Source organism: Podarcis filfolensis (genome assembly GCF_964270895.1).
Source record: "Podarcis filfolensis genome assembly, chromosome: 2".
Taxonomy (NCBI): domain Eukaryota; kingdom Metazoa; phylum Chordata; class Lepidosauria; order Squamata; family Lacertidae; genus Podarcis; species Podarcis filfolensis.
Genome location: NC_139605.1, coordinates 26,148,113 through 26,175,534, shown reverse-complemented (window position 1 = coordinate 26,175,534; position 27,422 = coordinate 26,148,113). Strand labels below are relative to the sequence as shown.

At 42.5% G+C, this 27,422-nt stretch overlaps 1 protein-coding gene and 1 long non-coding RNA gene across 6 annotated transcripts in view; one reads left to right on the top strand and one right to left on the bottom strand.

Annotated features, from left to right (window-relative positions):
* SLC25A26 (solute carrier family 25 member 26) overlaps positions 1-27,422 on the bottom strand; it is a 116,721-nt gene that overhangs the window by 68,649 nt on the left and 20,650 nt on the right. For 4 of the 5 annotated variants that reach the window (XR_014545047.1, XM_083602401.1, XM_083602402.1 and 1 more), the window contains exons 4-5: positions 19,873-19,977; positions 17,819-17,866 (exon numbers count right to left, since the gene is read on the bottom strand). Coding sequence is in view for 4 of the 5 variants with exons in the window: in XM_083602401.1 (XP_083458527.1) it covers positions 17,819-17,866; positions 19,873-19,977 (153 nt within the window). In the remaining variant the exon portion in view is untranslated. The remainder of the gene's footprint in view (positions 1-17,818; positions 17,867-19,872; positions 19,978-27,422) is intronic. The other variant, XM_083602403.1, reaches the window with a different exon arrangement.
* On the top strand, positions 3,303-5,324 carry LOC310757523. The gene is made up of 2 exons (XR_014545294.1): positions 3,303-3,374; positions 3,619-5,324. It is a non-coding gene; the product is annotated as an uncharacterized lncRNA (long non-coding RNA).

Genomic DNA, 27,422 nt, shown 5'->3' with positions numbered 1-27,422 from the left:
CCAAGTGCACAAGTGTCACTTCTTTCAATGCAAGTGAATGGCTGTGTGGGCAGCACCAGAGGGGGTCCGGGGGACAAGTGCTCCCTCTAAAACACAAGGTGCTTGCCCTCCCACTTGCCCCTCCATTGCTGGACTATGTCATTAGCATATACTATCATTTTTCTAGAAATATGCTTTGCTCTTTCTGCATGTGGTTTTTCTTTTCTTGTGCCATCACTAAATGGCTGCCATTCATTCCCAAAGGGGAAAAAAATCAAGTGCTACACTTGGATATATATATATGGATATATATGGCTGGACCATAGAGAAGGCTGATCGCCGAAGAATTGATGCTTTTGAATTATGGTGTTGGAGGAGACTCTTGAGAGTCCCATGGACTGCAAGAAGATCAAACCTCTCCGTTCTTAAGGAAATCAGCCCTGAGTGGTCACTGGAAGGACAGATCCTGAAGCTGAGGCTCCAATACTTTGGCCACCTCATGAGAAGAGAAGACTCCCTGGAAAAGACCCTGATGTTGGGAAAGATGGAGGGCACAAGGAGAAGGGGATGACAGAGGAACGAGATGGTTGGACAGTGTTCTTGAAGCTACCAGCATGAGTTTGACCAAACTGCGGGAGGCAGTGGAAGACAGGAGTGCCTGGCGTGCTCTGGTCCATGGGGTCACGAGGAGTCGGACACGACTAAACGACTAAACAACAACACTTGGATATAACATTGGGAGGCCTGGCCCTTCATGTACTAGATGGGCCTTTGGCCTGATCCAGTTGGCTCTTTTTATGTTCATTTTGCCTGTGATATAATAAAAATGCAGACATTTTGTCAGGGGGGAAATGCATTAAAACCTAACTCCTTATAGCACACACCCCTGCTAGAGTCTGCCTTGTGTCATCTACATAATATAATCAAGCAACCAGAATTCTGTTAGGTGATACAAACCACTGCACTTCTCAAGAAATCTGTGTGCTATCTATGGTGAACAAGTAGATGCATGTGTTTAAAACAGTTTATGTGAAGTACTCTGAAAATGAAAAAGCAGGTTGCCAAGTGCAAGCAATCCAAAAAAGGAAATGAGTTGGGGGGGGGGGAGAGAATAATGATCAATTTAAGGAACATCACGAGACGCTTGCCCTGTTGTAAGGTGCATCAACTTTAAAGATGTGCTACTTTCATACAAACTAATTTGCAACTGCCTTCTATCAGGTGTAATTAGTAAAATACACATGTTGAATTAACCATCACGGGTCTAGGGCATCATATCTATGATTAAAATTTAACAACATTGGTAACAGTATGCAAAATACTTTCATAATTTATTAGAACATGCAAGTACAAGATGCCGTATGTGCTAATGCAGTATTAGGTGTCATTTAAAACCAATGTGTAAGTCATTCATTTGATTTTTGTTTGTTTGTTTCTTCACATTTGCTCTCTTTCCCCCCCTGAAGTTGTTCTATTTAACTTGAATCGAAGTTGATGAGGTAAAGTTATCAGGAGAAACTGCTATTGTGATTGATATTAATCATCTCTTTTCTTATTGTAACAAAGTAGGAAATTAGAAACTAATCAGTGACAATCTGCATGAATAATCAGCACCAGCTCTTTGGCTACTTTCAATGTGAGACTGCAATTTTGGCAATAGCTGGGGCAGCCATGCCCCACTTTTTTTTTCTTTTCCTTTTTACAAATTCCTTCTCTGTGCCATGAAACCATTTATTCACAACACCAAAAACCTTGATTCTATAGACTACTTCAATCACTGATTTGTACTGTAATAACTATCTGAAGAAACAATGTGGGGTTTCACCCAAGTAAGTTGTACTCAGTATAGACTCACAGAAATACATGGAGTTAAATTAGTCATTATTAATTCTGATGGGTCTACTCTAAGTATGATACAACCCACAATCTGCGAACGTGATTTTTATATGTTCAGTCTCGATGTTAGGACTTCTTAGTGGAGAACAATTCTAATCTACAAAACCTACCCTAACGCTCTTTCCCCAATTGCAGGAAGTGAATGGTTAAATTCTTGGATGCCTAAGTTCAAATGAATTATCAGCATGGATGGATGAAAAGAGCCTCTACACAGCTGTACCATAAATGCTGGGAGGAAAACAGCTGATATAGCAAGCATCAAAGACTTGTAAAGCAAATGACCCTTCACTAGGCAAAGGCAAAGTGGTCCTAGCTGAAGCCCAAAAGCTGTACGCAAAGAAAATAAAGACCCCAATGACCAAATTAACAAGCTTGCACATTTTTCAATCCTTAGAGAAGCAGAACGTAGATGCTGGCACTGAGTCTGTCAACTTGCAAAACTCTCAGGAACTGGAGCAAGGCCTCTTATGGCTAGTTTCTACTATCGACTTTTACAGGGAAACAGCACCATATTATGACATTCCCCAGGAATTCTGGTTATGTTAGTTATAACACTACATACAGTATAAGGTTTCTGTTTGCATTAGCAGCCCAATGGACAAAATTTAGACAAAATTTCCTTGGACAACATTGGGTCTGGCGTGCTAGGGATCAGTTATGCCAAAGCGTACCTCAAAATGGCTTGAATTTCTTTATTTTTGTGATGGCCAGTGGTTTTAAGCAAAAAGATTTGACTGACTGACTGACAAGATGGATTTTTTAAAAAATGACCCCCCTTCAGCTAAATGTAAACACAGAAGCAGAAAATTCAGCTTCGCACAGCCTTGGGATTTGCCTGCCATCCACCCATCTAATGAGACTTTCCTATAACAATTCCTCATATAAAAATCACAATTCAAATCATTTTTATATTAAAGAGAAAAGGGAAATGCCTTGTTAGTTGTTAAGGAACGCATTCCACATGGCGTTTCTCTTTCCACGCAACAAAACATGTCTTAAAGAAATAGAAGATTACCGGGGGGGGGGGGAATGGTACCCTTTTAGCTATTTGTTCCAGACACTGACAAGTGAAACATAAAAATAACACTGTGTTAAAACCAAAAGTGCAACCACTGATTTCAGCTATCCAAAGTCCATGGTTGTACCTCTCTTGTACCACCTGGGGCTGTTTTACATAAACCTTACATCATGGAAGAATTCCAGTGAATCTGCAAAGGAAATGATTTCATGTGCTTATTCTCTTTATCAAAGCAATTTCCTAGACCTTATAAGCTACAAACTTTTCCAGTGTTCAGCTTTCACTATCTAATGGGATTCTCTGTCCCTCTTTTGTGACTTCGCTTTATGTCCACCTCATCCAACCATCTACCATACTTTCCCTTCTGCTATCACTCCTTTTCAAAAATAAATGTCTCACACACACAAACCCCCAAACCATATTCCTGGTTCAAATAAAGACCACCAATTTGCAACAGCCTTATAGTTACATTAGTACAGTGGTACCTCAGGTTAAGAACTTAATTCGTTCCGGAGGTCCGTTCTTAACCTGAAACTGTCCTTAACCTGAAGCACCACTTTAGCTAATGGGGCCTCCCGCTGCCGCCGCGCCGCCGGAGCACGATTTCTGTTCTCATCCTGAAGCAAAATTCTTAACCCGTGGTACTATTTCTGGGTTAGCGGAGTCTGTAACCTGAAGCATATGTAACCTGAAGCGTATGTAACATGAGGTACCACTGTAATTAGTTTTCAGTTACATGAATTAAGGATGTTTCTACCCAATTTCTGGAGGAGAATTCTCAGTGGAGGTGAGAACTGTGACAAATGATGGCTGAGGGAAATGACAGCTGAGAGGGAGAGACACAAAAAATTGGAAGGGGGGATGGGAGAGAGAGAGAAAAATGAATGTCTTACTCATTCCTGGAATAGAACTGAGATAATCCATGAGAAACACCTTGAGAGGAACCCTCGAAACTCAAACCCAGTAGCTTGCAGGCCTTGCCTGCTTACGCACATGGAAAAAGTCAGTCTGTAGAAGAGCTTAGGGGCTGGGAGAGAATATCTAAGCCCCGCCACTACTTAAATCCTTGACTTTCAGTCTTTCCATCTTATTTTGAAGGCAGAATCTTATTTCTTTCAGTCTTCTTTCTCTTTTCACTCTTTCCTTGCATACCATGTGCTGTGCTCTGTGTGTGTGTGTGTGTGTGTGTGTGTGTGTGTGTGTATTCACACACACAAAATATACAGGCACCCTCTAAAGGTATTTTCTAAATTCTGTCCCCTTCCCCCACCTCCGCCACTCCACCGTGAGATGGAAATGAAGTTGGCTGCCAAGCTTAGCAGGTGTGAGATGAATTTGTTCCAACGCTGAAAAGAATTCTAACAGGATGATGTCACTCCAGAATGTTCCCTCTACTTGCACAGTTTTTCCCCTAGCTGCCCACCTGGCTATTACTTTGTAGACAATGCATTGTGGTATTTGTGGTACTTTGCCATTAAAAGAAAGAGAGAGAATGAACTGAAGCAAGTTCTAAGCATATTACCGAAACTTTGCTCTGGAGCAGGGTCAGCGAAGCAATTTGTTCTGAACTCTGTCCAAAACTTGTTAAAGAACTTATTCCTTCAACAAATCAAAATCAAACGGCAGCTTTCCCATTTTCGAAGGAATTGTGAGGGAACCAATAAAAGGTTAAGGGTTTCAAAAATTGCTTGGGCAAATTGTTGGGAACCTTACTGAAGCCAGCTCCCAGGCACGATTACTTTAAATATTAATTAATTTGTCACCTTTCTACAATATATCTGTACTTAAGGTGACTTAAAACAAATGGCTTTAAACACAGGTTAAATATAAGTTACAGGCTGAATACAGCCTAAGTATGACCAAATATGAACAAGAGTATTCATCTTACCCGCAAAGCAGGTAAGGGCATTATCAGAACTAATCACCATACATGCGTAGATTCTAGAAGGGGACATTATACCTAGTACAGTACTTTTTTCTACGCTCAGGACACATCCAACACACCACTTGTGCAGTGCCCTGCCTAGCTAAGCATAGATGTAAACACAGATGAGACTAGAGATGTAAATATGGGGAGTTATAATTGCAGCTGACACGCTGTAATATGATTACCTCAGATGGTATACTGCTGGGAATAACAGTAAGAACAAAGACAGAACAGAGCTGAGATCCAACCACTGGAAGTTAGCAGCAGAAAAGCAGCACGTCAGTTATAACTCATTGTAGGTATTGTAATGCTTGTGGGGGGGTGTAATTTTTGGGCCAAAATCACCCAAATTAAAATACTGGAAATTTCTGGGGTGCAAGGGAAACAAAACAAAAAAACAGGTCCCTGAATGTCGCTGTTAATAACGCTCCAACACTTAGAGAAATCTTCCCTCCAGGTTCACCACCTGTGACCAGGGAAGCAAAAATTAGGGTCATTTAGGATCAGCCAAGAAAGAAAGTAAGTTCCAAACAAGCTTTAACCACTAGTGTAGTGTTTCTCAAACTTGGGTCCCCAGCTGTTGTTGGACTACAACTCCCATCATCCCTGACCGCTGGTCCTGCTAGCTAGGCATGATGGGAGTTGTAGCCCACAAATCGTTTGGGACACACATTTGAGAAATACACTGGCATACACTAGTGTTGTAAAATTCTTAACCCCAATCCACAAAATGCTCCAAGCCCCACTGAAATCAACCAGAGCAGCTGAAACAAACCAAAGTCCGAGAACTGGTTCTCCCAACCAAACAGCCTATCACTTTCAAAGCAAGCCATTATTCTTCATACTCAAGTTACCTCGCCTTTACAAAAACACAGTATTGCCTTAAAATTTTGGGGAACATTCTTACTCGAGTGTGCACATCGCAGCAGCGCAGAGAAAGCCCTTAAAGGTCAGTGACCCACTCAATTTTCTGTCATCAGGAGGGGCTTAATCCTTTTCAAATTTTCAGCCCAAATCTGCCGTTAAATGAAGGGCACTACTTTCATGAGGTAATACTTAAAGAAGATTCAAGAAAGCAAGAGCCAGTATGGTGTTAAGACTTGAAAGACCTACATTGGCTCCCAGTACGTTTCCGAGCACAATTCAAAGTGTTGGTGCTGACCTTTAAAGCCCCAAACTGCCTCGGTCCAGTATACCTGAAGGAGCATCTCCACCCCCATCGTTCTACCCGGACGTTGAGGTCCAGCACTGAGGGCCTTCTGGGGGTTCCCTCGTTGCGAGAAGCCAAGTTACAGGGAACCAGGCAGAGGGCCTTCTCGGTAGTGGCGCCCTCCCTGTGGAACGCCCTCCCACCAGATGTCAAAGAGAACAACTACCAGACTTTTAAAAGACATAGACATCTGAAGGCAGCCCTGTTTAGGGAAGCTTTTAATGTTTGATGTATTACAGTATTTTAATATTTTTTTGGAAGCTGTCCAGAGTGGCTGGGGAAGCCCAGCCAGATGGGCGGGGTATAAATAATAAATTATTATTATTATTATTATTATTATTATTATTATTATTATTATTATTATTGTAGCCCTGTTTTCACTGTTTGCAAGGGGTGGGGGCAGTGACCACATAGGGTTCCTGGTCAAATGGAATAAAAGTTATACATGCAATTGTGCGTCTTGCACACACCTTCTGCCCCTGTCCTCTCTGGGTTGAGCAGAATCTCACCGGCAACCATGAGAGGGGAGAGTGCTCTTGCACTCATGTTCTGCTCCCTAGTCTTCCCCTACAGGCACCCGGCTGGCCACTGTGAGAACAGGATGCTGGGCTAGATGGGCTATTGGCTTGACCCAACAGGCTATTATTATGTTCTCATGCATTCTCTGCATCCAGCAAACATGCTTAGAAAATGAGAATAGGGCTTATGACTGAGGAAAACTGGGTTCACATCCTTTTTCAACCATGAAGCTCACTGGGTGACTCTATCTCAAGTCTTACCCACCTCACTGTAGGAAGAAAGAGGGAAGCATGAGCTCCTTGGAGAAGGGGGGTGTGGAAATAAAGATTAAGAAATAATATTTTGAATTTACCATCTGGCCTTTTAAACTAACGAATTGGGGGAAACATATAACACAGTACAAAGACATATGCCTTGCATACTAATCCAAGAGTAAAAAGCTTCTTAATTAAAATAAAAAATAAAAAATCCACAAGCACTCCTTGAAATCACAAAAACATGAATAATTTCATTAATATGGTTCAAAGCTGCGACATAAAATTAGCTCTAAGACTAAAAACAAAACTTTGCAAAACGTGTTTGAAGTATTTTGAGCCAGGCATTAAAACCCATCAGTTATTTACAGATGAAAGAAGCTCCAAGTGTCCTGGAACAATCAGAGTGAGAAATGCCAAAATCTGATTTCATCCATGTCCACATGTTCCTTTGAACTTGTAATTCAGAGAATTGGTCAGTGTATTGAACTAATTATCATGCTTAACGCTTGCCAATTTTGATGGCTGTGATCCTTTCTTGGTAAGAAGGGCATGAAGGGGAAAGGGGGGGAAAGGCAGGAAAAGGTGTAGTCATCTGTGAGGGGGATTTGGGAATAGTACACGTGCAAGGATATTATCGCATATACAAACATACAAAAACACATATAATTATACTGACGGAGTGCCAGAATGAAGTCATTTTTGTGCAGGTTATGCAACATTAACAGTACTCTTCCCATTAATTCTCGTAGAAGACATTGCCTTTTGCAGAATGCAAATTTTAAATCAATCTCTTTAAGCAATAACTTTGCAGTTAAGGAAGGTCCAGCCGCTCTCACAGTACAGATTTAGACCTTGTACTCAACAATGATACTTGAAACCATACTACTATTATTCAAGCAGAGATACATTGAAATAAGACACGTTGAAACAGGGATGAAATTAATGTTAATGAAAATATAATAATAATAATAATAATAATTTATTAGTTTTACCCCGCCTAACTGGCTGGGTTTTCCCAGCCACTCTGGGCTGCTTCCAACAAAATATTAAAAATACAATATAACATCAAACATTAAAAACTTGCCTAAACAGGGTTACCTTCAGATGTCTTCTAAAAGTCTGGTAGTTGTTTATTTCCTTGACAACTGATGGGAGGGCGTTCCACAGGGCGGGCGCCACTACCGAGAAGGCCCTCTACCTAGTTCCCTGTAACTTGGCTTCTCGCAGTGAGGGAACCGCCAGAAGGCCCTTGGCGCTGAACTGTTTTAGACAGTCTACTTTCGTGCCTGAAAGTGCCCTAGAATCCAATTACTTTCATTGCTTGGTCAAATCCTATAGAGTTATGCTAGCGAGCACAAAGGAGTCAGGAAATTTTGGAACATTATGAAGTGACTGTCTAAAACTGTTGATCTATTGAAGCTTTCCAATATCCCCGGCAGGTAGCCAATCTTGTATTTAACAGCTCACTTGGTAGCTATAGGTGACTAATAATTCCTTGCAGACAAGCAAGTACACAGGTTGAGGAAAGATTAGGCCACCGTATCCCTTCTCTACTAGCCCACTTGAGTTTCATGCTAGCCACAAGGAAGGAAAGACTCTCTATAACCATGATGTAAATCCTGCAGACTGGTACAAGACTGGGAGATTGCTTCATACACTTCCATCTTTCTGTGTAATACAAAAACTGCTTGTTTTGTTTTTAGTGGCCTGCTAAGAGGCAAGAAGCAGGCATTTCCATGCTGGTCACAGGGGAGGGGGCCTCCCCTTGTCCTCAGTGGGCATAGTATTGCAGGATAGTACAAAAAAAATTTTTTTTGCAGGGTTGTAACTTCTGTGGATTTAGTAAGTCTCTCATGAGTCGTCACTTGTAGTCTTTAACTATCTCCACAGATTAATGCACCAGCTAGATGAGGCTATTTTGTCTAGATCAGCCTTTTTCAACTTTGGGTCCCCATATACCAGCCTTAAATATCCTTTAAAGATGACTGGCAAGTGTAAATTTTGTGGGGGGGGGGTTAATGGTGCTTGAAATTAATTTTCAGTTGAAAATTGGCAGGTGTTAAGATTACTTTTGAGGAGAACTGGCCAGACTACTTGAGTAACATATGCAATTGGTTTCACACAAATTAGCAGATTCTGAAACACCACCACTTTCAAAACATACTTTAAAAGTCACCTAAAAGATTTTTTTTTAAAAAAAATCAGTACTTAGCAATCGATCGGCTTCTTAACGTTCACAAAACCTACCCCAGGTTGCACCGGAGATGAGGGCGGGGTGATCAGTTTCAAGGGAATTGTTGCTCATTGAAAATTTTTTTTGGTGATTATTCTGAAAGACAACCTCAATTGCTCTACAGTTTCAACTATAGCTGGAGACAACTGAAAATCCACTATACGGGAGAGGGTGAAGCTCACAAGGTTTTAGGGTTGCCATATTTCAAACAGTGAAAATCTGGAAAAAACAGCTGTTGAGCTTTTTTTTTTTTTAAGCAGACTAAAGGTAAAATCATTTTTTAGCAGACTGAAGGTGGCCCTCGCTATCAAATTCATAGCCACCAAAGGCCATGACAAACCTTTTGTTTCTGAAGCATCCCAATTTGTTTTCTTTAGATCATCTGATTTGGGATTACTATCTAAATGGTGTTTCAAAAGCGAGGCAAGAACTAAAGATTTGGAAGACTCTTTTACTCGCTTCCCATTAAAATTCAGCTGTTTGAAAACCAATCTGATAAATCATAGTAATCCACATCTTGCTTGGTTTCTTTATTTCTAAAGCCCTCAGTCAAGCAAACCATAGTGAGTTTGATATGGAGTTCTCTTCTACGAAAAGTAAAGCGAAGGATAAAGTAGCTTGGAACAGGTTTCTTCAATGTGAAAATAAAGACCTTGTGTGGTTTAAGCACCTCCCAACAATGCAGACATCAGGCACCCTCTAGAGTATTGTTAAGGAATTGTCACTCAACCCTACTTCGTTTTCTTGTTGTTGTTTTTAGTGCAATGAGACCCGACTGAAAAGCCTTCAAATTGACTTTACAATTAAAGATACAAAATTGTTGCCTTTAGCAAACAGAGCTAAATTTTCTACGTTGAATAAACCTCCACCTTCAAAAAGAATAGTCCAAGCAAATTATTTAGGCACACTACAGACTGAATACAGAATTCACGGCTTGGCTTAAAAGTCAAGGCAGTGGGCATTTTACAAAGGAGGCATCAATATATGGAAGAGCACATACAGTCCTACCTCAGGTTGCGTTTGCTTCACGTTGCATTTTTTCAGGTTATGAACGCGGCAAACCCAGAAGTGTTTACTTCCGGGTTCGCTGCTTCGTGCATGCGCAGGAGCGATCTCTCACGTCACACACATGCACAGAAGCAGTGCTCTACTTACAGACTTCTCGGAGTGCGAATGGCACCCCGGAACGGATCACGTCCGTAAGTAGAGGTACCACTGTACTTAGCTCATAAAACGGTTCCCAAATCTCCAGTTGAAATATCTCATTAAACAGAGCTGGGAACGAAGGAGTAGTAGACTCTATTGGGGTCATACCTTTTCCTTTTCCTGGTCAGCGATAATGGCAACAGCTGTCCCAGTGTAGCCAAAGGTTCTTCTAGATTGCTTCTAAACTAGAGACTGAAACCCAGATGAATCTTTCTTCAGGCTCTGGTTTAGAAGCTAAACTGCAGTTGCAGCTGTTCAGACATCATTATATTAAATAGTTATTTCTAACCTAGAAAGGAAGTCGATTCACGCAGGCAGGAGGAGGATGGAAGGAGCAGTTTGTGTCCCAGTTGGGACACAACAATACCTATTTAAGGGAAGCTTCTACACCATTTTTTTTCCTGACAGTGTATTTATATTCCAAATCTGCCTCTTCAATCCACCCATCACCTCCACATTCCTCTCTCAGTGTTGTGATAGCCAGTCTAAATTCCTTGGAAATCCAAAAAAATGTTGGCTGCTTGACAAAGAGTCTACGGTCCCGATCCCTGGTGCATGGAGCAAGTGAGTATGCCTGCAGAGATAACTTAAATCTGAACGGAAGGAAGAAAATGGGAAGCTTTCCACCAACTTAAATCAAGAGCAAACATTGCTCCATGAAAGAAAATTCCTTTTTAAATCCCACGTATTAAGAACTCCTTGTGAACATGAAAAAGATGGTGTCACACGGCTGATCTTACTAAAAACGAAAACTTTGCCTCTCAACGCAGGAGGGGAAATGTTTTACACCAGAGGTAGATAAGCTGTTGTTGGACTACAACTCCCATCAGCCCTGACCACATGCTATGCTAGCTGGGGCTGATGGGAACTGTAGTCCAACAACACCCAAAGGCCACAAACCTTCCTCCCCATTTCATGCAGTTATTTAAATTGTGGCACAATTTGTGGGTGACATCAACATCATGTTAGCCTTTTGAAAAACGGAAATCAAGTGTCGGTGGTTCCAGTGTTTTTTCAGGCCAGTCATGTTCTTATAGGCACTCATAACCCTATGAGGGGCTAAATTTGAGGTGATGAAATCTACCATACTATACAGTGGTACCCTCGGGTTAAGAACTTAATTCATTCTGGAGGTCCGTTCTTAACCTGAAATTATTCTTAACCTGAGGTACCACTTTAGCTAATGGGGCCTGCTGCGCCGCTGCCACACGATTTCTGTTCTTATCCTGAAGCAAAGTTCTTAACCCGAGGTTCTATTTCTGGGTTAGCGGAGTCTGTAACCTGAAGCGTCTGTAACCCGAGGTACCACTGTATATTAGAAGCTGCTTTTCCAAAGTTTTCATGTTTGAAGCTAATGTTACATATGAAATAGAGCATGTGACTCTGAATCCCAGGGTTGTGGGTTTGAGCTCCAAGTTGGGGCTGGACTAAATGACCCTAGTGATCCCTTCCAGCTCTACAATTCTATGATTCCACAAAATGAGCCCAAAGCCAAAGTGGCACTGCACTGTTTGCCTTCAGGTTTTTGCACACATGCAATTTATATCAAACATACAGCCAAAGGATTGAGTGGAGTAGCTGCCCTGCAAACCTACGTCGTCATTTCTTTATTTAGTTGTGTAGGGGGACAAGTTTAGGGGCCCAGCAGTTGTAGAAAAAGTCCTGATACAGGCAACCTGTTCAATATGGAGAGGTATATTTAAAGTGCAACATGAGCCCAGCTCTCGTTTCATGGCCCATCTGCATATGCTTACTATAGAATTCCACCGCACGTGTTGATCACAGCAGTTGCAAACACTGCATCTGAAAGATATTAAGTTGTAATAATCCTCCAGTGTTTCCTATTTGGTTCAGCCCTTGAGTAGCATATGAATAAAAATCAAAGCCAGCCCGGAGCAAGCTATCATAGCTAACATCACTTTAGGAAAATATTTTTCTTCCAAGGATTGTACCTGCTCTTCTGTTACTCCGGAACAGGCATAGGCAAACTCAGCCCTCCAGATGTTTTGGGACTACAATTCCCATCACCCCTGACCACTGGTCCTGTTAGCTAGGGATGATGGGAGTTGTAGTCCCAAAACACCTGGAGGGCCGAGTTTGCCTATGCCTGCTCCAGAACCACAGACCCAAAGGAAAGCGGATTGTTTTCGTCTGGTGCCTTCCCTACTCGGTCATACTTAAAATTCCAATTAACAAAAAAAACCTTCCGGATTAACGTGTTGTGCTAAGGTCACCAACATTTTTAGGCCTGGGGATGCATTTCGACTTTGAAGCAAGTGCTGCGGACACCGCCTTTTGGTTCCTTCCCTCCCACCTTACCAGATCACACGCCCCCACCCAACCCCCCCGGGACACAGAAAGAGAAAGTGCATGTTGACACATATACTGTGGTTTTCCAAACAACCCAGTCAGAACCAATTGAATTAATATGAACTTGGAAAAGCACAGAGAGCTGAAAGAGGAAATGGGGAGAAAGAATCACTCTTCCAACTTCTTTCTGCAACTCTACATACTTCCGGGGGGGGCACAGACAGTAACCACCCTCATGACCAAGGGGGCAGTGAGTGGGTGGGGGCATGTGGAGCATTTGACCCAGGGGCAAATTTAGACCTGGTATGGGGTGGGGGTGGGAAAACAGCTCAGTATGCCCGCAATACATTTTAGTCTTTTCATTGCATTTCTGAAAAAAAATTAAAATCTTCTAAGTCACCGGGGGGAAAGGACCCTGAGAAGGCTTAATGCAAATCCGCAGCAATGCAGAAAGCAATTTAAATAATGCAAGGTGTGTTAGCGTTAATTGCATTATTACTATGCAGAATAAATCATTACACCTAATCTACAGTGAAAGCTGCAGTTGCGTAAAGGGCTGGCTTCAATGCTAAGTTTTCATTCATTATAATGTCCATTTCAGACATCTGTTAAAAGAATGTTAGCTTCAGAGGGAAAAAGAAAAGTCTAAGGAGAATTTAGGATCGGAGAGGGCTTCCCTCCTTTACCGCCCCCTTTTTCCCATGAACTAAATGTAATGGAATTTTAACAGATGTTCTCCTTGGTCATAGTTAATAAAATGAATTCTCCAGAAATGGAAAAGCCTGGCTCAGCTTACTAGGATAAACTTTCAGCAGAGGAGCTATAGATGTCATCACCAAACTGCAAGATCATGAATGCACAATTCCCTGTACAACTGGCTTTATCAGTATGCTCACACTTTGCACAAGATCTACCCCACACATCGCTTTCCTTTCGCAGTCCTGGAAATTCACGCAAAGCTGCGTCAAAATCCTTCACTTCTGTTGTATCCGATTGATTCCCAATGCCTGCAGCACCTTCATAAAGCACCCATTCTTCCCGATTAACTAAACTTCATTTCTGCACTGCTGTATTTGCATGGGATTGGTTAAGCAGCAGCCAAAAGAACATTTTTTAGGATTCTTAGGTGTAATTTGCTCGCCTTGTCATCTTCCAGGTTTTAACCGTGCTGCTACAGGAACCTGGAGAAAATGTTATCGGCAGGCTCAGAGACATGAAGGTAAAGAGTAAAGGGACCCCTGACCATTTGGTCCAGTCGTGACCGACTCTGGGTCATGTGGCTAGCATGACTAAGCCGCTTCTGGCGAATCAGAGCAGCGCACGGAAATGCCGTTTACCTTCCCGCCGGAGTGGTACCTATTTATCTACTTGCACTTTGATGTGCTTTCGAACTGCTAGGTTGGCAGGAGGTGGGACCGAGCAACGGGAGCTCACCCCGTCGCAGGAATTCGAACCGCTGACCTTCTGCTCAGCAAGCCCTAGGCTCTGTGGTTTAACCCACAGAGACATAAAAACAGATAAATTGAATTACATGCAATGGGAGCTGCATATGTGCTGCCAAAGACAGCATCACCACCTTCCCTCTCCCGGTTTTGGTAACACCTACAAAACTGCACCACTTGGCTCAAGGTCAACCTTGTGGCAAGGTCTCCGCCTCCACGACACTTCACTGGCTGCCATTGGCTGGGCTGCAGTGACATCATGCTGGATTTTGTTTCTCCTCAGATAAACAGGGACAGGAAAAAGAGGAAAAGCGTGTGGTTCCTGTCACATCTAGTTATGAAACTAGTGCGCAAAAAGAACAGTGAAGTATCTAACAGTTCACAGCATGTCTCCCATCCAGTGCAGAAATCCCTGGGCAACAAGTGTGTGTGTGTGTGTGTGTGTGTACACAAGTGTGTGCACACAACTGTTTTTGTTCATTACATGCCCAGTAAAAGAGTGCTATTTTGACACACAAAGCTGGAGTTAAATTTAAGAGAAGCTGGTCATTCACGATTTGTTTCAATCTGAAGTGAAGGTGAATCTCGTTCAACCATAATTTGTTCTTCATTCTATTAAGGTAGATGTTCAAGCTGTGGTGTGCGGGGAGCAATATTTCGACTGAAAATGGCTCTGAAGGACCTTTTGTGAATTCACATAATGGAAAGGGCCCCAAGAAAGTGCCGCCATTTTGAGTACCCAAGAGTTTTTCTCAGCAGCGTCACATATGCAACTGTGCTAAGAGACCTAACCAGAAATTAATTACCAACCTGACACATATCAAAAAACATTATTTTTTTTTTTTGAGAGCGAGAATAGCATCCAGTAGCAGCCGTGTGTTTTATCTATCAGTTAGTATGCCAAAAAAATAATAATAATAAATCAGTATTCTTTGGCAGTTGCATTTTATTCATTTATTCAGAACCCCTCAGAGAAATCAAAAAGCCTTGTTGCCCTTTTTCTTTTCTTTTCCTTGCCTGAAACCAGATGAAATCGCAACAAGTAACATGTGCTTAGTGAGGCAGAAAATAAGTACAGGATGAAGATACAGCGGGGGTTACGTTTGAGAAAAGCAGGTGTCACCTCTTCAGACAAATAACTCTTCCCCTCCCCCCCGACACACAGAGGTACGAGAACAAAGAAACCCTCATCACCATTCCCCTCTACCTAGAGCTAGACTAAGTGTGGGATTTCTTATTGTTATATGATAGTATTTACACAGGACATGGAGCTCCTGTTGTTTTGTTTGAAACCTGAGGCGGTCTGTACGTGCACAGAAGAAAGCATTTAAAGCAGGGGTAGTCCCTGTGAGGCCCTCCCAAATGTTGTTGGACTACAACTCCCATTATCCCCAGTCAATGTGACCCATTGGGCTTGGGGAGGGGGGAGGGGGAGGTTGTAGTCCAGCAATTTCTGGTGGGCACCCCGCTGCCTACCCTGCCTTTAAAGGAATAAATAAACTTTGGAAGGAAAGCTAGCAAACTGGCGCTTCAGACAACAGTATAAACTATGTGCTGGTTGAAGAATCGGGAGCTTGCTCAAGTTGTTGTTATTCCATTTTATTTTTCATTAATGCAGTATTATGGCCCCATTCTTCAAAAAAAATGCAGGGAGAAAAAAGAAGGGATAGGGAAGAAACAACTTTTGAGATTAGGGGAAGCATAGCTCAATTGTTAGAGCGCAAAACTCTTAATCCCAGGTTCATGGGTTTGAGTCCCACGTTGGACAAAAAGAAGAAGAGGAGGAGTTTGGATTTGATATCTCGCTTTATCACTACCCGAAGGAGTCTCAAAGCGGCTAACAATCTCCTTTCCCTTCTTCCCCCACAACAAACACTCTGTGAGGTGAGTGGGGCTGAGAGACTTCAGAAAATGTGACTGGCCCAAGGTCACCCAGCAGCTGCATGTGGAGGAGGGGAGACGCGAACCCGGTTCACCAGATTACTGTTGAATGGTTTCTTTAAATGTAAAGGTTCATCATTGTTCCACCCGATGTCTATGTCTTTAAGGGGCCAGAGCAAGGGCCAGAGCAAGCTAACGAGACCCAGCTTTACAGCTGTGAAACATAGCAGGTGCTGCTGAGTTGCATTGATTAAGTTGTGTCAGCAACTGGGTGTAGTATATAAGGAGCAGCACCTAGCTCTCCCATTACCCTGGGGGATGGGTTGGTGGTTGGGTCTGGTTTGTTGATGTATTTAGTGTAAATGGAGTTTTTGTTTTTCTTATTAAAACCTTCTTTAAGTACTTTTTGAGTCCCTTTTTAATGCATGGTCTCCCCAGCAAGCTCTCTGCAGCGTTACTATACTGCAAAAAGCCAACAATTACGAGTCCACCGCTCTTAACCGCTACACCACACTGGTGCTGCAAGGGGTTGGACTAGATCAGCCTCATAGTCCCTTCCAACTTTATAATTCTATTATACTGGTACTATGCTCCTTCTCTTCTTCCAGACTGCCAACCTGCTGCCTGAATCTTCACGCTCACTCCCACAGAAGCCACCCAGGTGGCTTTCAAGGAGGATTAGACAAATTCAAGGGGCAGAGGGCTACTGATTGCTACTAGCCACAATGGCTAGACTCTGCGCCCATGGCTGGAGGGAAAAAAATATTTCTGAATATCAATAGTTGGAAGCTACAGGAGGATGTTCTTGTGTTTGGGTCCTGCTTGTGGATCTCGCGGACTGGATAAGCCATTGGACTGATCCAGCAGGTTGTTGTTATGTAAGGTTTTAAAATTTATCCCAGATGCCAAGACAACTTCTTTGAAGCACGCTGTTCTCGCATGCTCCCACGGGCCTGTGTGTTTTGTTTCTTATTCACCTACGACGCTACGAAGCATCGCCAGCGAGAGCCTGACACGACATCAACAGCCCCTGAGGGAGAGTTCGCCCTGGAACAATGCGGCCGCTCCCAAAGTAACAAGGAGCCCAGATAAAAGGAAAATGCAGTAGATCGTCCTGGAGATTACCATAGTCCCTAACAAAGATGGGAGCCGATGTTCGTATTGTTGTTTTTAATCGTACTAAAGGGGCTCACGGCACAAAGGCGAGAGGCGCCATTTGAGGCACAGGAGCCCCTCCGCTGTCCTTTAGTAGCAGCCGCTCTATCGAGCTGCAGAACGGGAGAGTAAAGAAACATGGCCACTGCCTCACCTCTGCTGAGAGACCAGCAGCCTTTGGATCTGCCCCAACTTTCACCCTCAGGCAATCTGAGCTGAACCCAGCTGGTCATTATAAGAACGACGGGTGGTCCTCAGTGCCAGTCCTATGCAGAGCAGACCCACTGAATGGAATAGAAATACATGCCCTTGGGTGGCCTGTAGTTCAGACAGTAAGATGATTCATGGAGGAGTAGGCTATCCACGGTAGATGGTTACAATTCTCCCTTGGCTGTTGGAAGCGACATTCCTCTGAATACTAATTTCTGGGAATCACAAGTAGGGAGAGTGCCGCTGCACTCAAATGGCCTGTTTGCAAGCTTCCCACAGGCATCTAGCTGGCCACTGTGAGAGTAGGACGCTGGACCAGATGGGCCATGGGCCTGATCCGGCATAGGCTCTCCATTTAAATCTAACTGACTCTTTCTCCCTATGAGATGGAAGTTTAAAGGAGGCATTGTCCGAGAGGGCCAGGTAAAGGGAAGCACGAGAGAGAACTGCTTACAAAATTTCATCGTTTCCATTTCAGTCGTATTACTACCATAACACATCTGGAGAAAAAGAAATAACTGAAGGAAATCCAAAAGACATAGATCATTTTAAAAGGGGAGGGGGGGACGTGTTACCTCTCTTAATACTGTGCTTTTATAACCTCGGTAGAGTCCCAGAATACCCTGCGAATAAACAAGAGAAAACTTCAGCGATTGGGAATTATGTTAGCAAAGACTGCAATTTACGGATGATTACATGGCAGGTATTACAGCTTTACTAAGCGTATTGCTCAAGCTTCCAGCAAATTGACAATATTGATTATAAACACACTATAGGTTGTCTCTCTAGCTTTACCAACATGGGAGGGCTTTATCCCCACTTTCAAAACTTGCTTAACGGCTACTAAAAAATAATCAGTCACAGTGGCGCATCGAAAGGATAATATATTGCATTCTTAAGTTAGAAGAATGGGAATATGTCAACACATTCTTGCCATGCATAGCTGGTATCTAAAGCCATCAGGTATTCCAAATGCACACGAACAGAGAAAGGGAGTCTTTGATGGCTGGTTGACAGCCAAACATTTAATGAATAACCCTTAATATTTAACAGCTTTGGGTCATACCCACTCTGAAGAGCAACCAAATTTATTTGTTGTTCCAACTATCATGGTCATTTCAACCACCACCAAAAAGAAATACATGTCCTATACACGCTATACAGAATGTAAATAGATGCACCATTAAAAAACAGAGTTAACCAATTTATGCATATATATATATTAAAACACAGACTGACACAAATAAGTTTATATATCGCACTGCCGATCAAACTTTGCAGTCCACCTATTGTCTTTGATTAACGCTCTTCTCAGTTTCTGGTCTGCAACAGCGAATCCTGCAACATTAAGGTCGCAAATTTATCTGTGCCAGGCAACAAGTATGTTGGTCGTCCACATCAGGCATCTTACACAACAATTCCAGGCCCACTCTGAAGAAAAAACGGCTCCCAGAAGAGTGCCAGAATACTTTGTGTGCATTGTACAGATCTGGTCCGCTGATGATCTTACAACACCAGCTACCTGTCAGTATTACTTGTTACTTCTATGTTGTTGTCAATCCAGCCTCCTGCAGAACTGGCCAAGGGAGATCCTAGGAATACATCCACACCAAGGTGGATATGTCAAGACAGAAGACGAGGAGAGCCAGGTCAAGCTGCTTCATTGCTCTGGACAAATCACAGGCCTATCCATACTTCTTCACATGACCTGCTTTGGCTTATTTGCTGGTCTTTTGAGGCTTCTTGGTGATCTGTCTGGTCATCCTCCAGTTTCATCCAAAATTCAGTGGATGTACACAGGCTAAATCCTTGCCCATGACAATTCTAAAAACACACACCCAAAAAAACCTCCTCTTAGAAGACACTCTGGGCCAGGCATAGGCAAACTCAGCCCTCCAGATGTTTTGGGACTACAACTCCCATCATCCCTGACCACTGGTCCTGTTAGCTAGGGATGATGGGAGTTGTAGTCCCAAAACATCTGGAGGGCCGAGTTTGCCTATGCCTGCTCTGGGCCATTCAATGAAGCTGAATGTTGGAATATTCAGAACTTACAAAACAAGGCACTTCTTCAAATAGTGCATAGCTAAACTGCTCCATTGCTGTGTCAGTTTATTTACTGTAGGCCAATTTTTGTGACTCCCTCCCCCCTGAAGTAGTCACTCCTTTGACTACAGTGCAACAATGCAAACCTCCCAATCTGCACACCCCAACCCAGAACAACTACTTTCTCAATTCGCCATTTTACACTTTTAAACGGGGGCTACTTGTAACAAAATGGCAATATGACCCCTGGGGTTTCTGCAGACTGCTTGGTAAGAGACCAACAGGGAGTTTGAATATCTGGTCCAGAAGGACTTTGGGAATCATTCTGGAGAATACAGTAACATCTTTCAGTTCTCAAGAAATTAGCAGCTCAGAGACTCTCCTTAACAAAAAACTGCTTTTTGGTTTATTTATCCACTGCCACCCATGTATATTTGTGCTTTACAGAGTGGAAAGAGGCCAGGTTCCTGCCCTGAGGAGCTTACAAAACTCAAATTTGACACATGGGAAACCACAGTATAAGGCGACAGAAGTGTAGGCAGGGGTAAGCAGAGGAATAATAGATTATTGTTTAAGTTCATACCTCTTTGCATACAGTATTGGTAAGGATCCGTAAGGTGCTGGAAGAAGGAGAAACTTGTGCTCTCTGTTTCACAACTTCAGAGGGAACCCGTATTAGACAAGCGACCTGCAAAAGCAACATAAACTTGAGTAAGAAGTTGAGAGCGTTCAACCTGCTTCTAGATGCTGTTTTGTTAACCAGAGACCCTTTCTTGTTAAAAAAGGAAAAACAAGGTATGATTTATGTCTTTCCAAACAGCCTCAAGAAGCATTTTGTGTCTTTCTGCCAAGCATTCTATCCATCCATAAAGCCAATATGCTGGATTTGGAGAAAAGAATTAATTGGTTTTGTTTAAAGAGAATGGCAGGCAGGCAGCAGGTATGTACCCTTCTAATATTAGCAAATACTTGGGAAGCTCTGACAGCTCAACATGGACACACTTCCATTTTCTGAGAACACAGGCAGGCAATGCCATCTAGTGACCGACAGAGAGCAACTTTAATCAAACTTATAGCCTCAAAATGTGTGAGGGTATGATGACACCCTCGTCTCAAATATATTCTGTAATGCGGAGTATATCTCACACAGAATTAATCCGTACTGAATTATTCCTCCAGCTGTAAATAAGCCCTTTTACCAACCAAGACAATATTACCAAGGGGCTAAATTTGCCTGCATGTTGCTAAATTTGTTCCTAATATTGTCCCTAAATTTGTTCCTAATATTGCACAATTGCCTGGAAGGCTCCCTCTGCAGGAAAATATATTTACCATGACTCCTATCGTGGGTTAATATCGCAGGAGGTGTTTCAAAGCTGAAAGCTTTGAGCTGGATCCTCACAAGCAAAACAGCTAGACTCCCTGTTAAACAAATACTATTCCAGGAAAACCTGGAATTAACTTTGTTTAATAAGGTCCTCTCCCTTCAATCCTGTCCTGCCTTGCAAACATGCTGCCCAATCCAATGTATTTTTACTCAGAGGCCTGTAATGGTGCCTTTTCCCATTTCCAAAGAACTTTAGGCCCGTACAGTGGGCCCATTTCAAATTCTGAGAGAGTGCCAGGGGTTGACAATCACAAAACTGATGCTATAAGGGGAACAGCACAACACAAAATGCCTGCCAAGGGCAGTACAGTATATAACACAAAATGGTAGACACAGCCATCCCCGAACCACCTCATGCTTACCATGAGGCGTGTCAGCTGTATCTGGCTGATTCTGTTGTAGAGATCACACAATAATGCAATTTTGCGCGCGCGCACAATGCATTTGCTGTCTAATAGCATGCAGTACTGGAGGAAAATATACAAGGTGGTCACACCACAATCATTCTCAATCCGCATATATCGCTTAGAAGCTACCTGCACATTTCGCCCCATAGCTTTCTTTCTAGGAGGGCTAGAGACTTGTTTTCTTTTTTTAATGAAAGCTCAGGCTCTGGGGCAGCAGCCCAGAAAGAGCACCACTGAAAGCCTTGGGGGGGGGGGTGCCATAGCCTCTGTGATGCCAGAGTGGCAACAGAGACTGTAAGACCTAAGGACCATGCTGCGATACTGATCAGTACAGAGCCAGTTACAAGACCGATATCTGGGCTTTTTCTAATAAGGGCTTTCACTAAGAAGCGGAGGGCCAAAGCTCAATGGTACAGCATCTGCCTGGTGTGCAGAAGGCCCCAAATAATCCCCACCATCTCAAGGTAGGGCTCTCTCTGAAACCCCAGAAAGCTGTTGCCAGTCAGGGCTACCCAAACGTGCGTCTCCAGCTGATTTTGGACTACAATTCCCATCATCCCTAGCTAGTGGGACCAGTGGTCAGGGGTGATGGGAACTGTAGTCCAAAAACAGCTGGAGACTCAAGCTGGGGAAACCCTGGTGTAAGCAATACTGAGCTACATGGAACAACTGTATGACTTGGCATGAGGTAGTTTCTTATGCCAGTAACTATCTTCCAATAGACCCGAACAACCCAGATCCAATTGATTCATATCTCTCATACACACACACACATTTTACAGAAGATATCAGATATTCTTTTATACATTTGACATTGACTTCCCTCCCTCCCTTTCTGCTGTTACATAAGTTATCTCTTCTTTTTTTCTGCATTTCCAACATTAAAAACTAATTATAATTAATCACTTACACTTAAAATTTCAACATCGCCTTGTCGTCTGGACAAGATATAAAGACTTACTTGAAAATAAAACCCCAAGGTGGTTATCACCGATGGAAGCGAAGGCTCAGAAAAAGCTCAATATGGAGGCCAAATGGCCAAAATATTGGGAGATTTTGGAACAGGAGGGTGACAAACTGAAACTGCAGAGTTTTGAGAAACTAAAAGATAAAGTGCGAGATTGGCTTCATTATTATCAAATAAGGGAGGCTTACAATTTGGACAAAAAAATTGGCTTCTAGGTGGAAAAATCAAAATTGGAAACAGAACTGTTAGATCCCAAAACTAAGACATTATCAAGAATGTATAACTTGCTGTTGAAATGGAATACTCAGGATGAAACGGTTAAATCTGCTATGATAAAATGGGCACAAGATGTTGGACATAACATAATGTTTGCTGACTGGGAACAGTTGTGGACCACAGGTATGAAATTCATGGCATGTAATGCCTTAAGAGAGAATATTATGAAAATGATATACAGGTGGTACATGACACCAGTCAAGCTTGCAAAAATATACCATTTGCCCGATAATAAGTGTTGGAAGTGTAAAGAAAATGAAGGTACATTCTTTCACCTTTGGTGGACGTGCCCAAAGATTAAGGCTTTCTGGGAAATGATCTATAATGAAATGAAAAAGGTATTTAAATATACCTTCCTGAAGAAATCAGAGGCCTTTCTCCTGGGCATAGTCGGCCAATTGGTGCCAAAGAAGGATAGAACTTTCTTTATGTATGCAACAACAGCAGCAAGAATACTTATCGCGAAGTATTGGAAGACACAAGACTTACCCACCTTGGAAGAATGGCAGATGAAAGTGATAGACTATATGGAATTGGCGGAAATGACTGGCAGAATCCGAGACCAGGGAGAAGAGTTGGTGGAAGAAGATTGGAAGAAATTTAAAGACTATTTGCAGAAATATTGTAAAATTAATGAATGTTAAAATGATGTAGGATTGAAATGAGATGGCTTTAGTAACAAAGTTAAAAGAATATGCAAAAAAAGGATAATTAGATGAAAATATGAAGTTCAATATGTTAAGATATAGAGTTAAGATAAAAACAAAGAGGGTAAGGATTTGCTGAATTAACTATGTAAACTGGAATACAAAAAAGGGAGGCGTGAGGAGGTCAAGGAAACAAGCAAACGAGCTTAAAGATATGAAAAAATGGATTTATTTTTAACCTTTTCTACTTACTTCTTATTTGTACTTTGTATTTTCCTTTTTTATGTATTTTTGTATTTTTTCTTTTTGTTTTTTTTATTCTGTAATTTTCTGTTTTTTGTAAAATCTAATAAATATTTTATAAAAAAAATAAATTAAAATTTCAACATCGCCATCTGCACATGTTTATATCAGTCCTGCTAAAGTTTTAAGCTGTTTACAATAGTTCTTTAAATATTTAATAAATGATCCCCACTCTTGATTAAAAATTCTCTCTTCTTGATTTCTTAATCCTCCAGTAAGTTTCATCATTTCTGCATATTCAAGTAGTTTTTGCTGCCAGTTCTCTTTGTTTGGAGCTGATTCTTCTTTCCACCTTTGGGCAAACACTATGGATTTTCCCCCCATGACTGAGATGTTTCAGATACATTTGTGTTTTGTTTGGTTTTTTTTAAAAAAACATTTTTCTTATTTTTTTAAGTTTGCACAACAGCATACATTAGTTCAAGGGCACAGATTGTTTCATCAGCCAAAGGCCTGGTTATAGAGGAATGTTTTTGTCTGGCGCCTAAAGTTATTTAATGAAGTCGCCAGGTAAGCCTCCCTCAGGAAAGCATTCCACACACAAAAAGTAACCATGGTGCTGGAACCAAAACTCAACTCTATTTCCTGCTCAAAACTGAACTCATGTTCATGTCCCACTAGGACTAGCTCCCATTTCGCATGGGATGGCTGCAGCATCAAAAGTTTTAGAAACAACGTCTAAGCAGCTTACACCAAGTTGGTGGCCAACGAGGTGTAGGATCTGATTTCTGAGTCCAAGCTTTTTCAAAGTTACCTGTGAAATGAAATCAATTCATCAAGAGCCAGAGAGAGATGCGCGGATACCCAAATGTCATTCTAAAAAAGGTACAAAGCCGTGTGTGCTCTTCAATCCCAGTGGTCAAAAACAACAAAATGACCCCAATATGACTGAGAAAATAAGAACCGTCAATGGTTTTTTGTAGTTTGGCATAAATATTTATAGAACTTCATGCTTCATAACACACCATGTCCTTATATTTAAGTTGTGGTGTGGTTCTTTTTAATGGTATTCTTTAATACTAGAGGGGGGGGAGACTTTAGAAATACTAGAGATGAAAAACAATCTAACCTACCAAGGGGATTCAAGGCACCTACTGTGGCTTCCTGACTTCTGTGGCGCTGCAATCTTGGCATGAGAGGGGAAGCTACAAAGTAATGTGTCTCTCTCTATTTTCTCTCAGACACTTGCGGTGCCTTCCATTTTGTTTCATATTATACTTTGATGTCTTTTAGATTTGAATTTGAGCTACAAGGGAATTATTTCACTGCACAGGAACAAAAAGAGAGAGAGGGCGAAAGAGAAAAAGAGCGCAACGCATTGTAGTGGTATGAAAGTTAATGTCATTCTGTTGTCAGGTTGGTTCTATATGGCACTCTTGTGCAGAAAGACAAGGGGGGTTGTTGTTCCATCCTAGACGGAAAGGTGACATTTTCACTTTACATCTGAACTATGGACTTGCTGCGTTCTTCTGGCAAGCGCTTCTCAGAGACAGCCGACAGAGAGAAGGAGGCTTTGGTTTGCTTCCTCCTCGCAAGTTTGAAGTATGAAAAAGAAAAGGTCTCCGATTTGCTTTCAAGACACAGGGCAAAATGATAAAAAGGGGGCCTAACTCATTCCTCTCCCACTAATCTCGCACGTGAAAACTTCCACAATTAAAAGGGGGTGTGGAAATCAGCAATCAGTATGATACAAATTGTTTTCTTAACCATTCTTTGCAAATGGAGGCCATTGATCTCCAGTCACGGAAAAATGAATTCAGTCACCGAAAAGGGTTCTGGGAAGCCATTTTCTGCTAAAGCAAAGACAGACCCTCGCTGTGCTTTTCGCCATGCACAGAACAAATTATTGTTTCTTGCTGCTTTCTGCCAAGCACCTGTGTGCCATTTATAGCTGCTTGGCTCCACCGTAAACGTGTACATCTTGCCCTCGCGGGGCAGAAAAGTGTGCAGGCTTTTTTTAAAAACAGGGATAAAAAGTAATAAAGACTTTTCAGCTGAAGTTCCAAACCTAGTACTACAGCAACAAATGTAGTTTCTCTTTTCTTTCAGCAGAGCAGGCTTGTCCTGTAGCTTGTTCATTTTGCTAATGAGTCAATGGGATGCTTACGTCATGAGTGACCCTGATTCTCTGCTTCTCTCTTCCCCCTGACCCCTGCTCTCTCTCTCTCTCTCTCTCTCTCTCTCTCTCTCTCTCACACACACACACACACACACACACACACACAGGACTCATTCAGATTTAACTTGAAAGCACTCTTCAGCAATTGCATTGGCTTTAAACTAAACCATTTAAACTAAACCAGCATCCTGACTGCCTCATGGGTGAAGTTTATCTCCCAGGAATCTCTGGATGCAAGTCATTTAGCCTAGCATCCTGTCAGACTAGCCAGCCTGAAGCTTCTGTGAAGCCCGCTGCAAGGCTTGAAGAGTACAACTCTCCTCTTCTTTCTTCCCCTTCTGCCTACACCCAGCAATTAGTACAGTGGTACCTCGGGTTACAGATGCTTCGGGTTACAGACGCTTCAGGTTACAGACGCCGCTAACCCAGAAATAGTACCTCGGGTTAAGAACTTTGCTTCAGGATGAGAACAGAAATCGTGCGGCGGCGGTGGCGGGAGGCCCCATTAGCTAAAGTGGTGCTTCAGGTTAAGAACAGTTTCAGGTTAAGAATGGACCTCCAGAACGAATTAAGTTCTTAACCTGAGGTACCACTGTACTCAGAAAAACAAGCAGGGCCCTGCAACAAAATATCATGTGTGTGTGTGTGTGTGTGTGAGAGAGAGAGAGAGAGAGAGAGAGAGAGAGAGAGAGAGAGAGAGAGAGAGACCTGAGCCTGCAGCTGAGAGGGTTGGAAAAAAGAAAATTTGACATCAAACAAGGAGTCCCTGCTCTAACTTGCATCTTGTTTCAAGGGAGCATGAGGTTTCTTCATGAAACTGATTTGCCCTCCTGGAAGGGGGTCAGGGGGCACAATTGAACTAGAACGACTTTTGCTGCAACCTGAAAGGTAACCTGAAGGTTAGATTACTGCAATGCGTTATACGTAGGGCTGCCTCTGAAGACGGTTCGGAAACATCAGCTAGTACAGAATTCAGCGGCCAGAATGAGGCAAGACAGTCTCAGCATATTACATTGATCCTGGTACGACTGGCTACCAATTCGTTTCCGGGCCCAATTCAAAGTGCTGGTTTTGACCTATAAAGCCTTAAACGGCTCAGGATGGCAATACCTCAAGGACCGGCTCTTTCCATATTAACCTACCTGGACCCTGAGATCATCTTCTGAGGCCCTTCTTCCCGTGCCTCCTCTTCAAGAGTTCCAGAGGGTGGCAACATGAGAATGGGCCTTTTTTGCAATGGCTCAATGTCTGTGGAATGCTCTCACCCAGGGACGTTTGCCTGGCACCTTCATTATATGCCTTTAAGCACCAGGCAAAAACGTTCCTTTTAAACCAGGCCTTTGGTTAATCTGATTGAAATCCTATGGCCTTTTAAAATGTGGGGTTTGGGGGGAGTGTTATTGGGCTGTTGTTTTTATGTTGATTATATTTTCTGTGGCTTTATATTTTGATTTTGTTCTGCGAACCGCCCTGAGACCTCTGGGTATAGGGTGGTAAAAAGGTAAACATAAAGGACCCCTGACAGTTAAGTCCAGTCGCGGACGACTCTGGGGTTGCAGCGCTCATCTCGCTTTACTGGCTGTGGGAGCCGACGTTTGTCCGCAGACAGTTTTTCTAGGTCATGTGGCCAGCATGACTAAGCTGCTTCTGGTGAAACCAGAGCAGCACACGGAAACGCCATTTACCTTCCCGCCGGAGCGGTACCTATTTATCTACCTGCACTTTGACGTGCTTTCGAACTGCTAGGTTGGCAGGAGCTGCGACCGAGCAACGGGAGCTCACCCCGTTGCGGGGATTCGAACCATTGACCTTCTGATCGACAAGCTCTAGGCTCAATGGTTTATACCACAACGCCACCTGCGTCCCATAGGGCAGTAAATAAATTCAATAAATAAAATAAAATAAATAGTTGGGAATGGTAAACGAACTTCACTGCAGGGCTGTTGTTATCTACTTTTTCACAGCAGAACCTCCCAACCTGCAACATGGGTATAACAGTGAACAACTGTTGGGCTGTTGTTTACTAT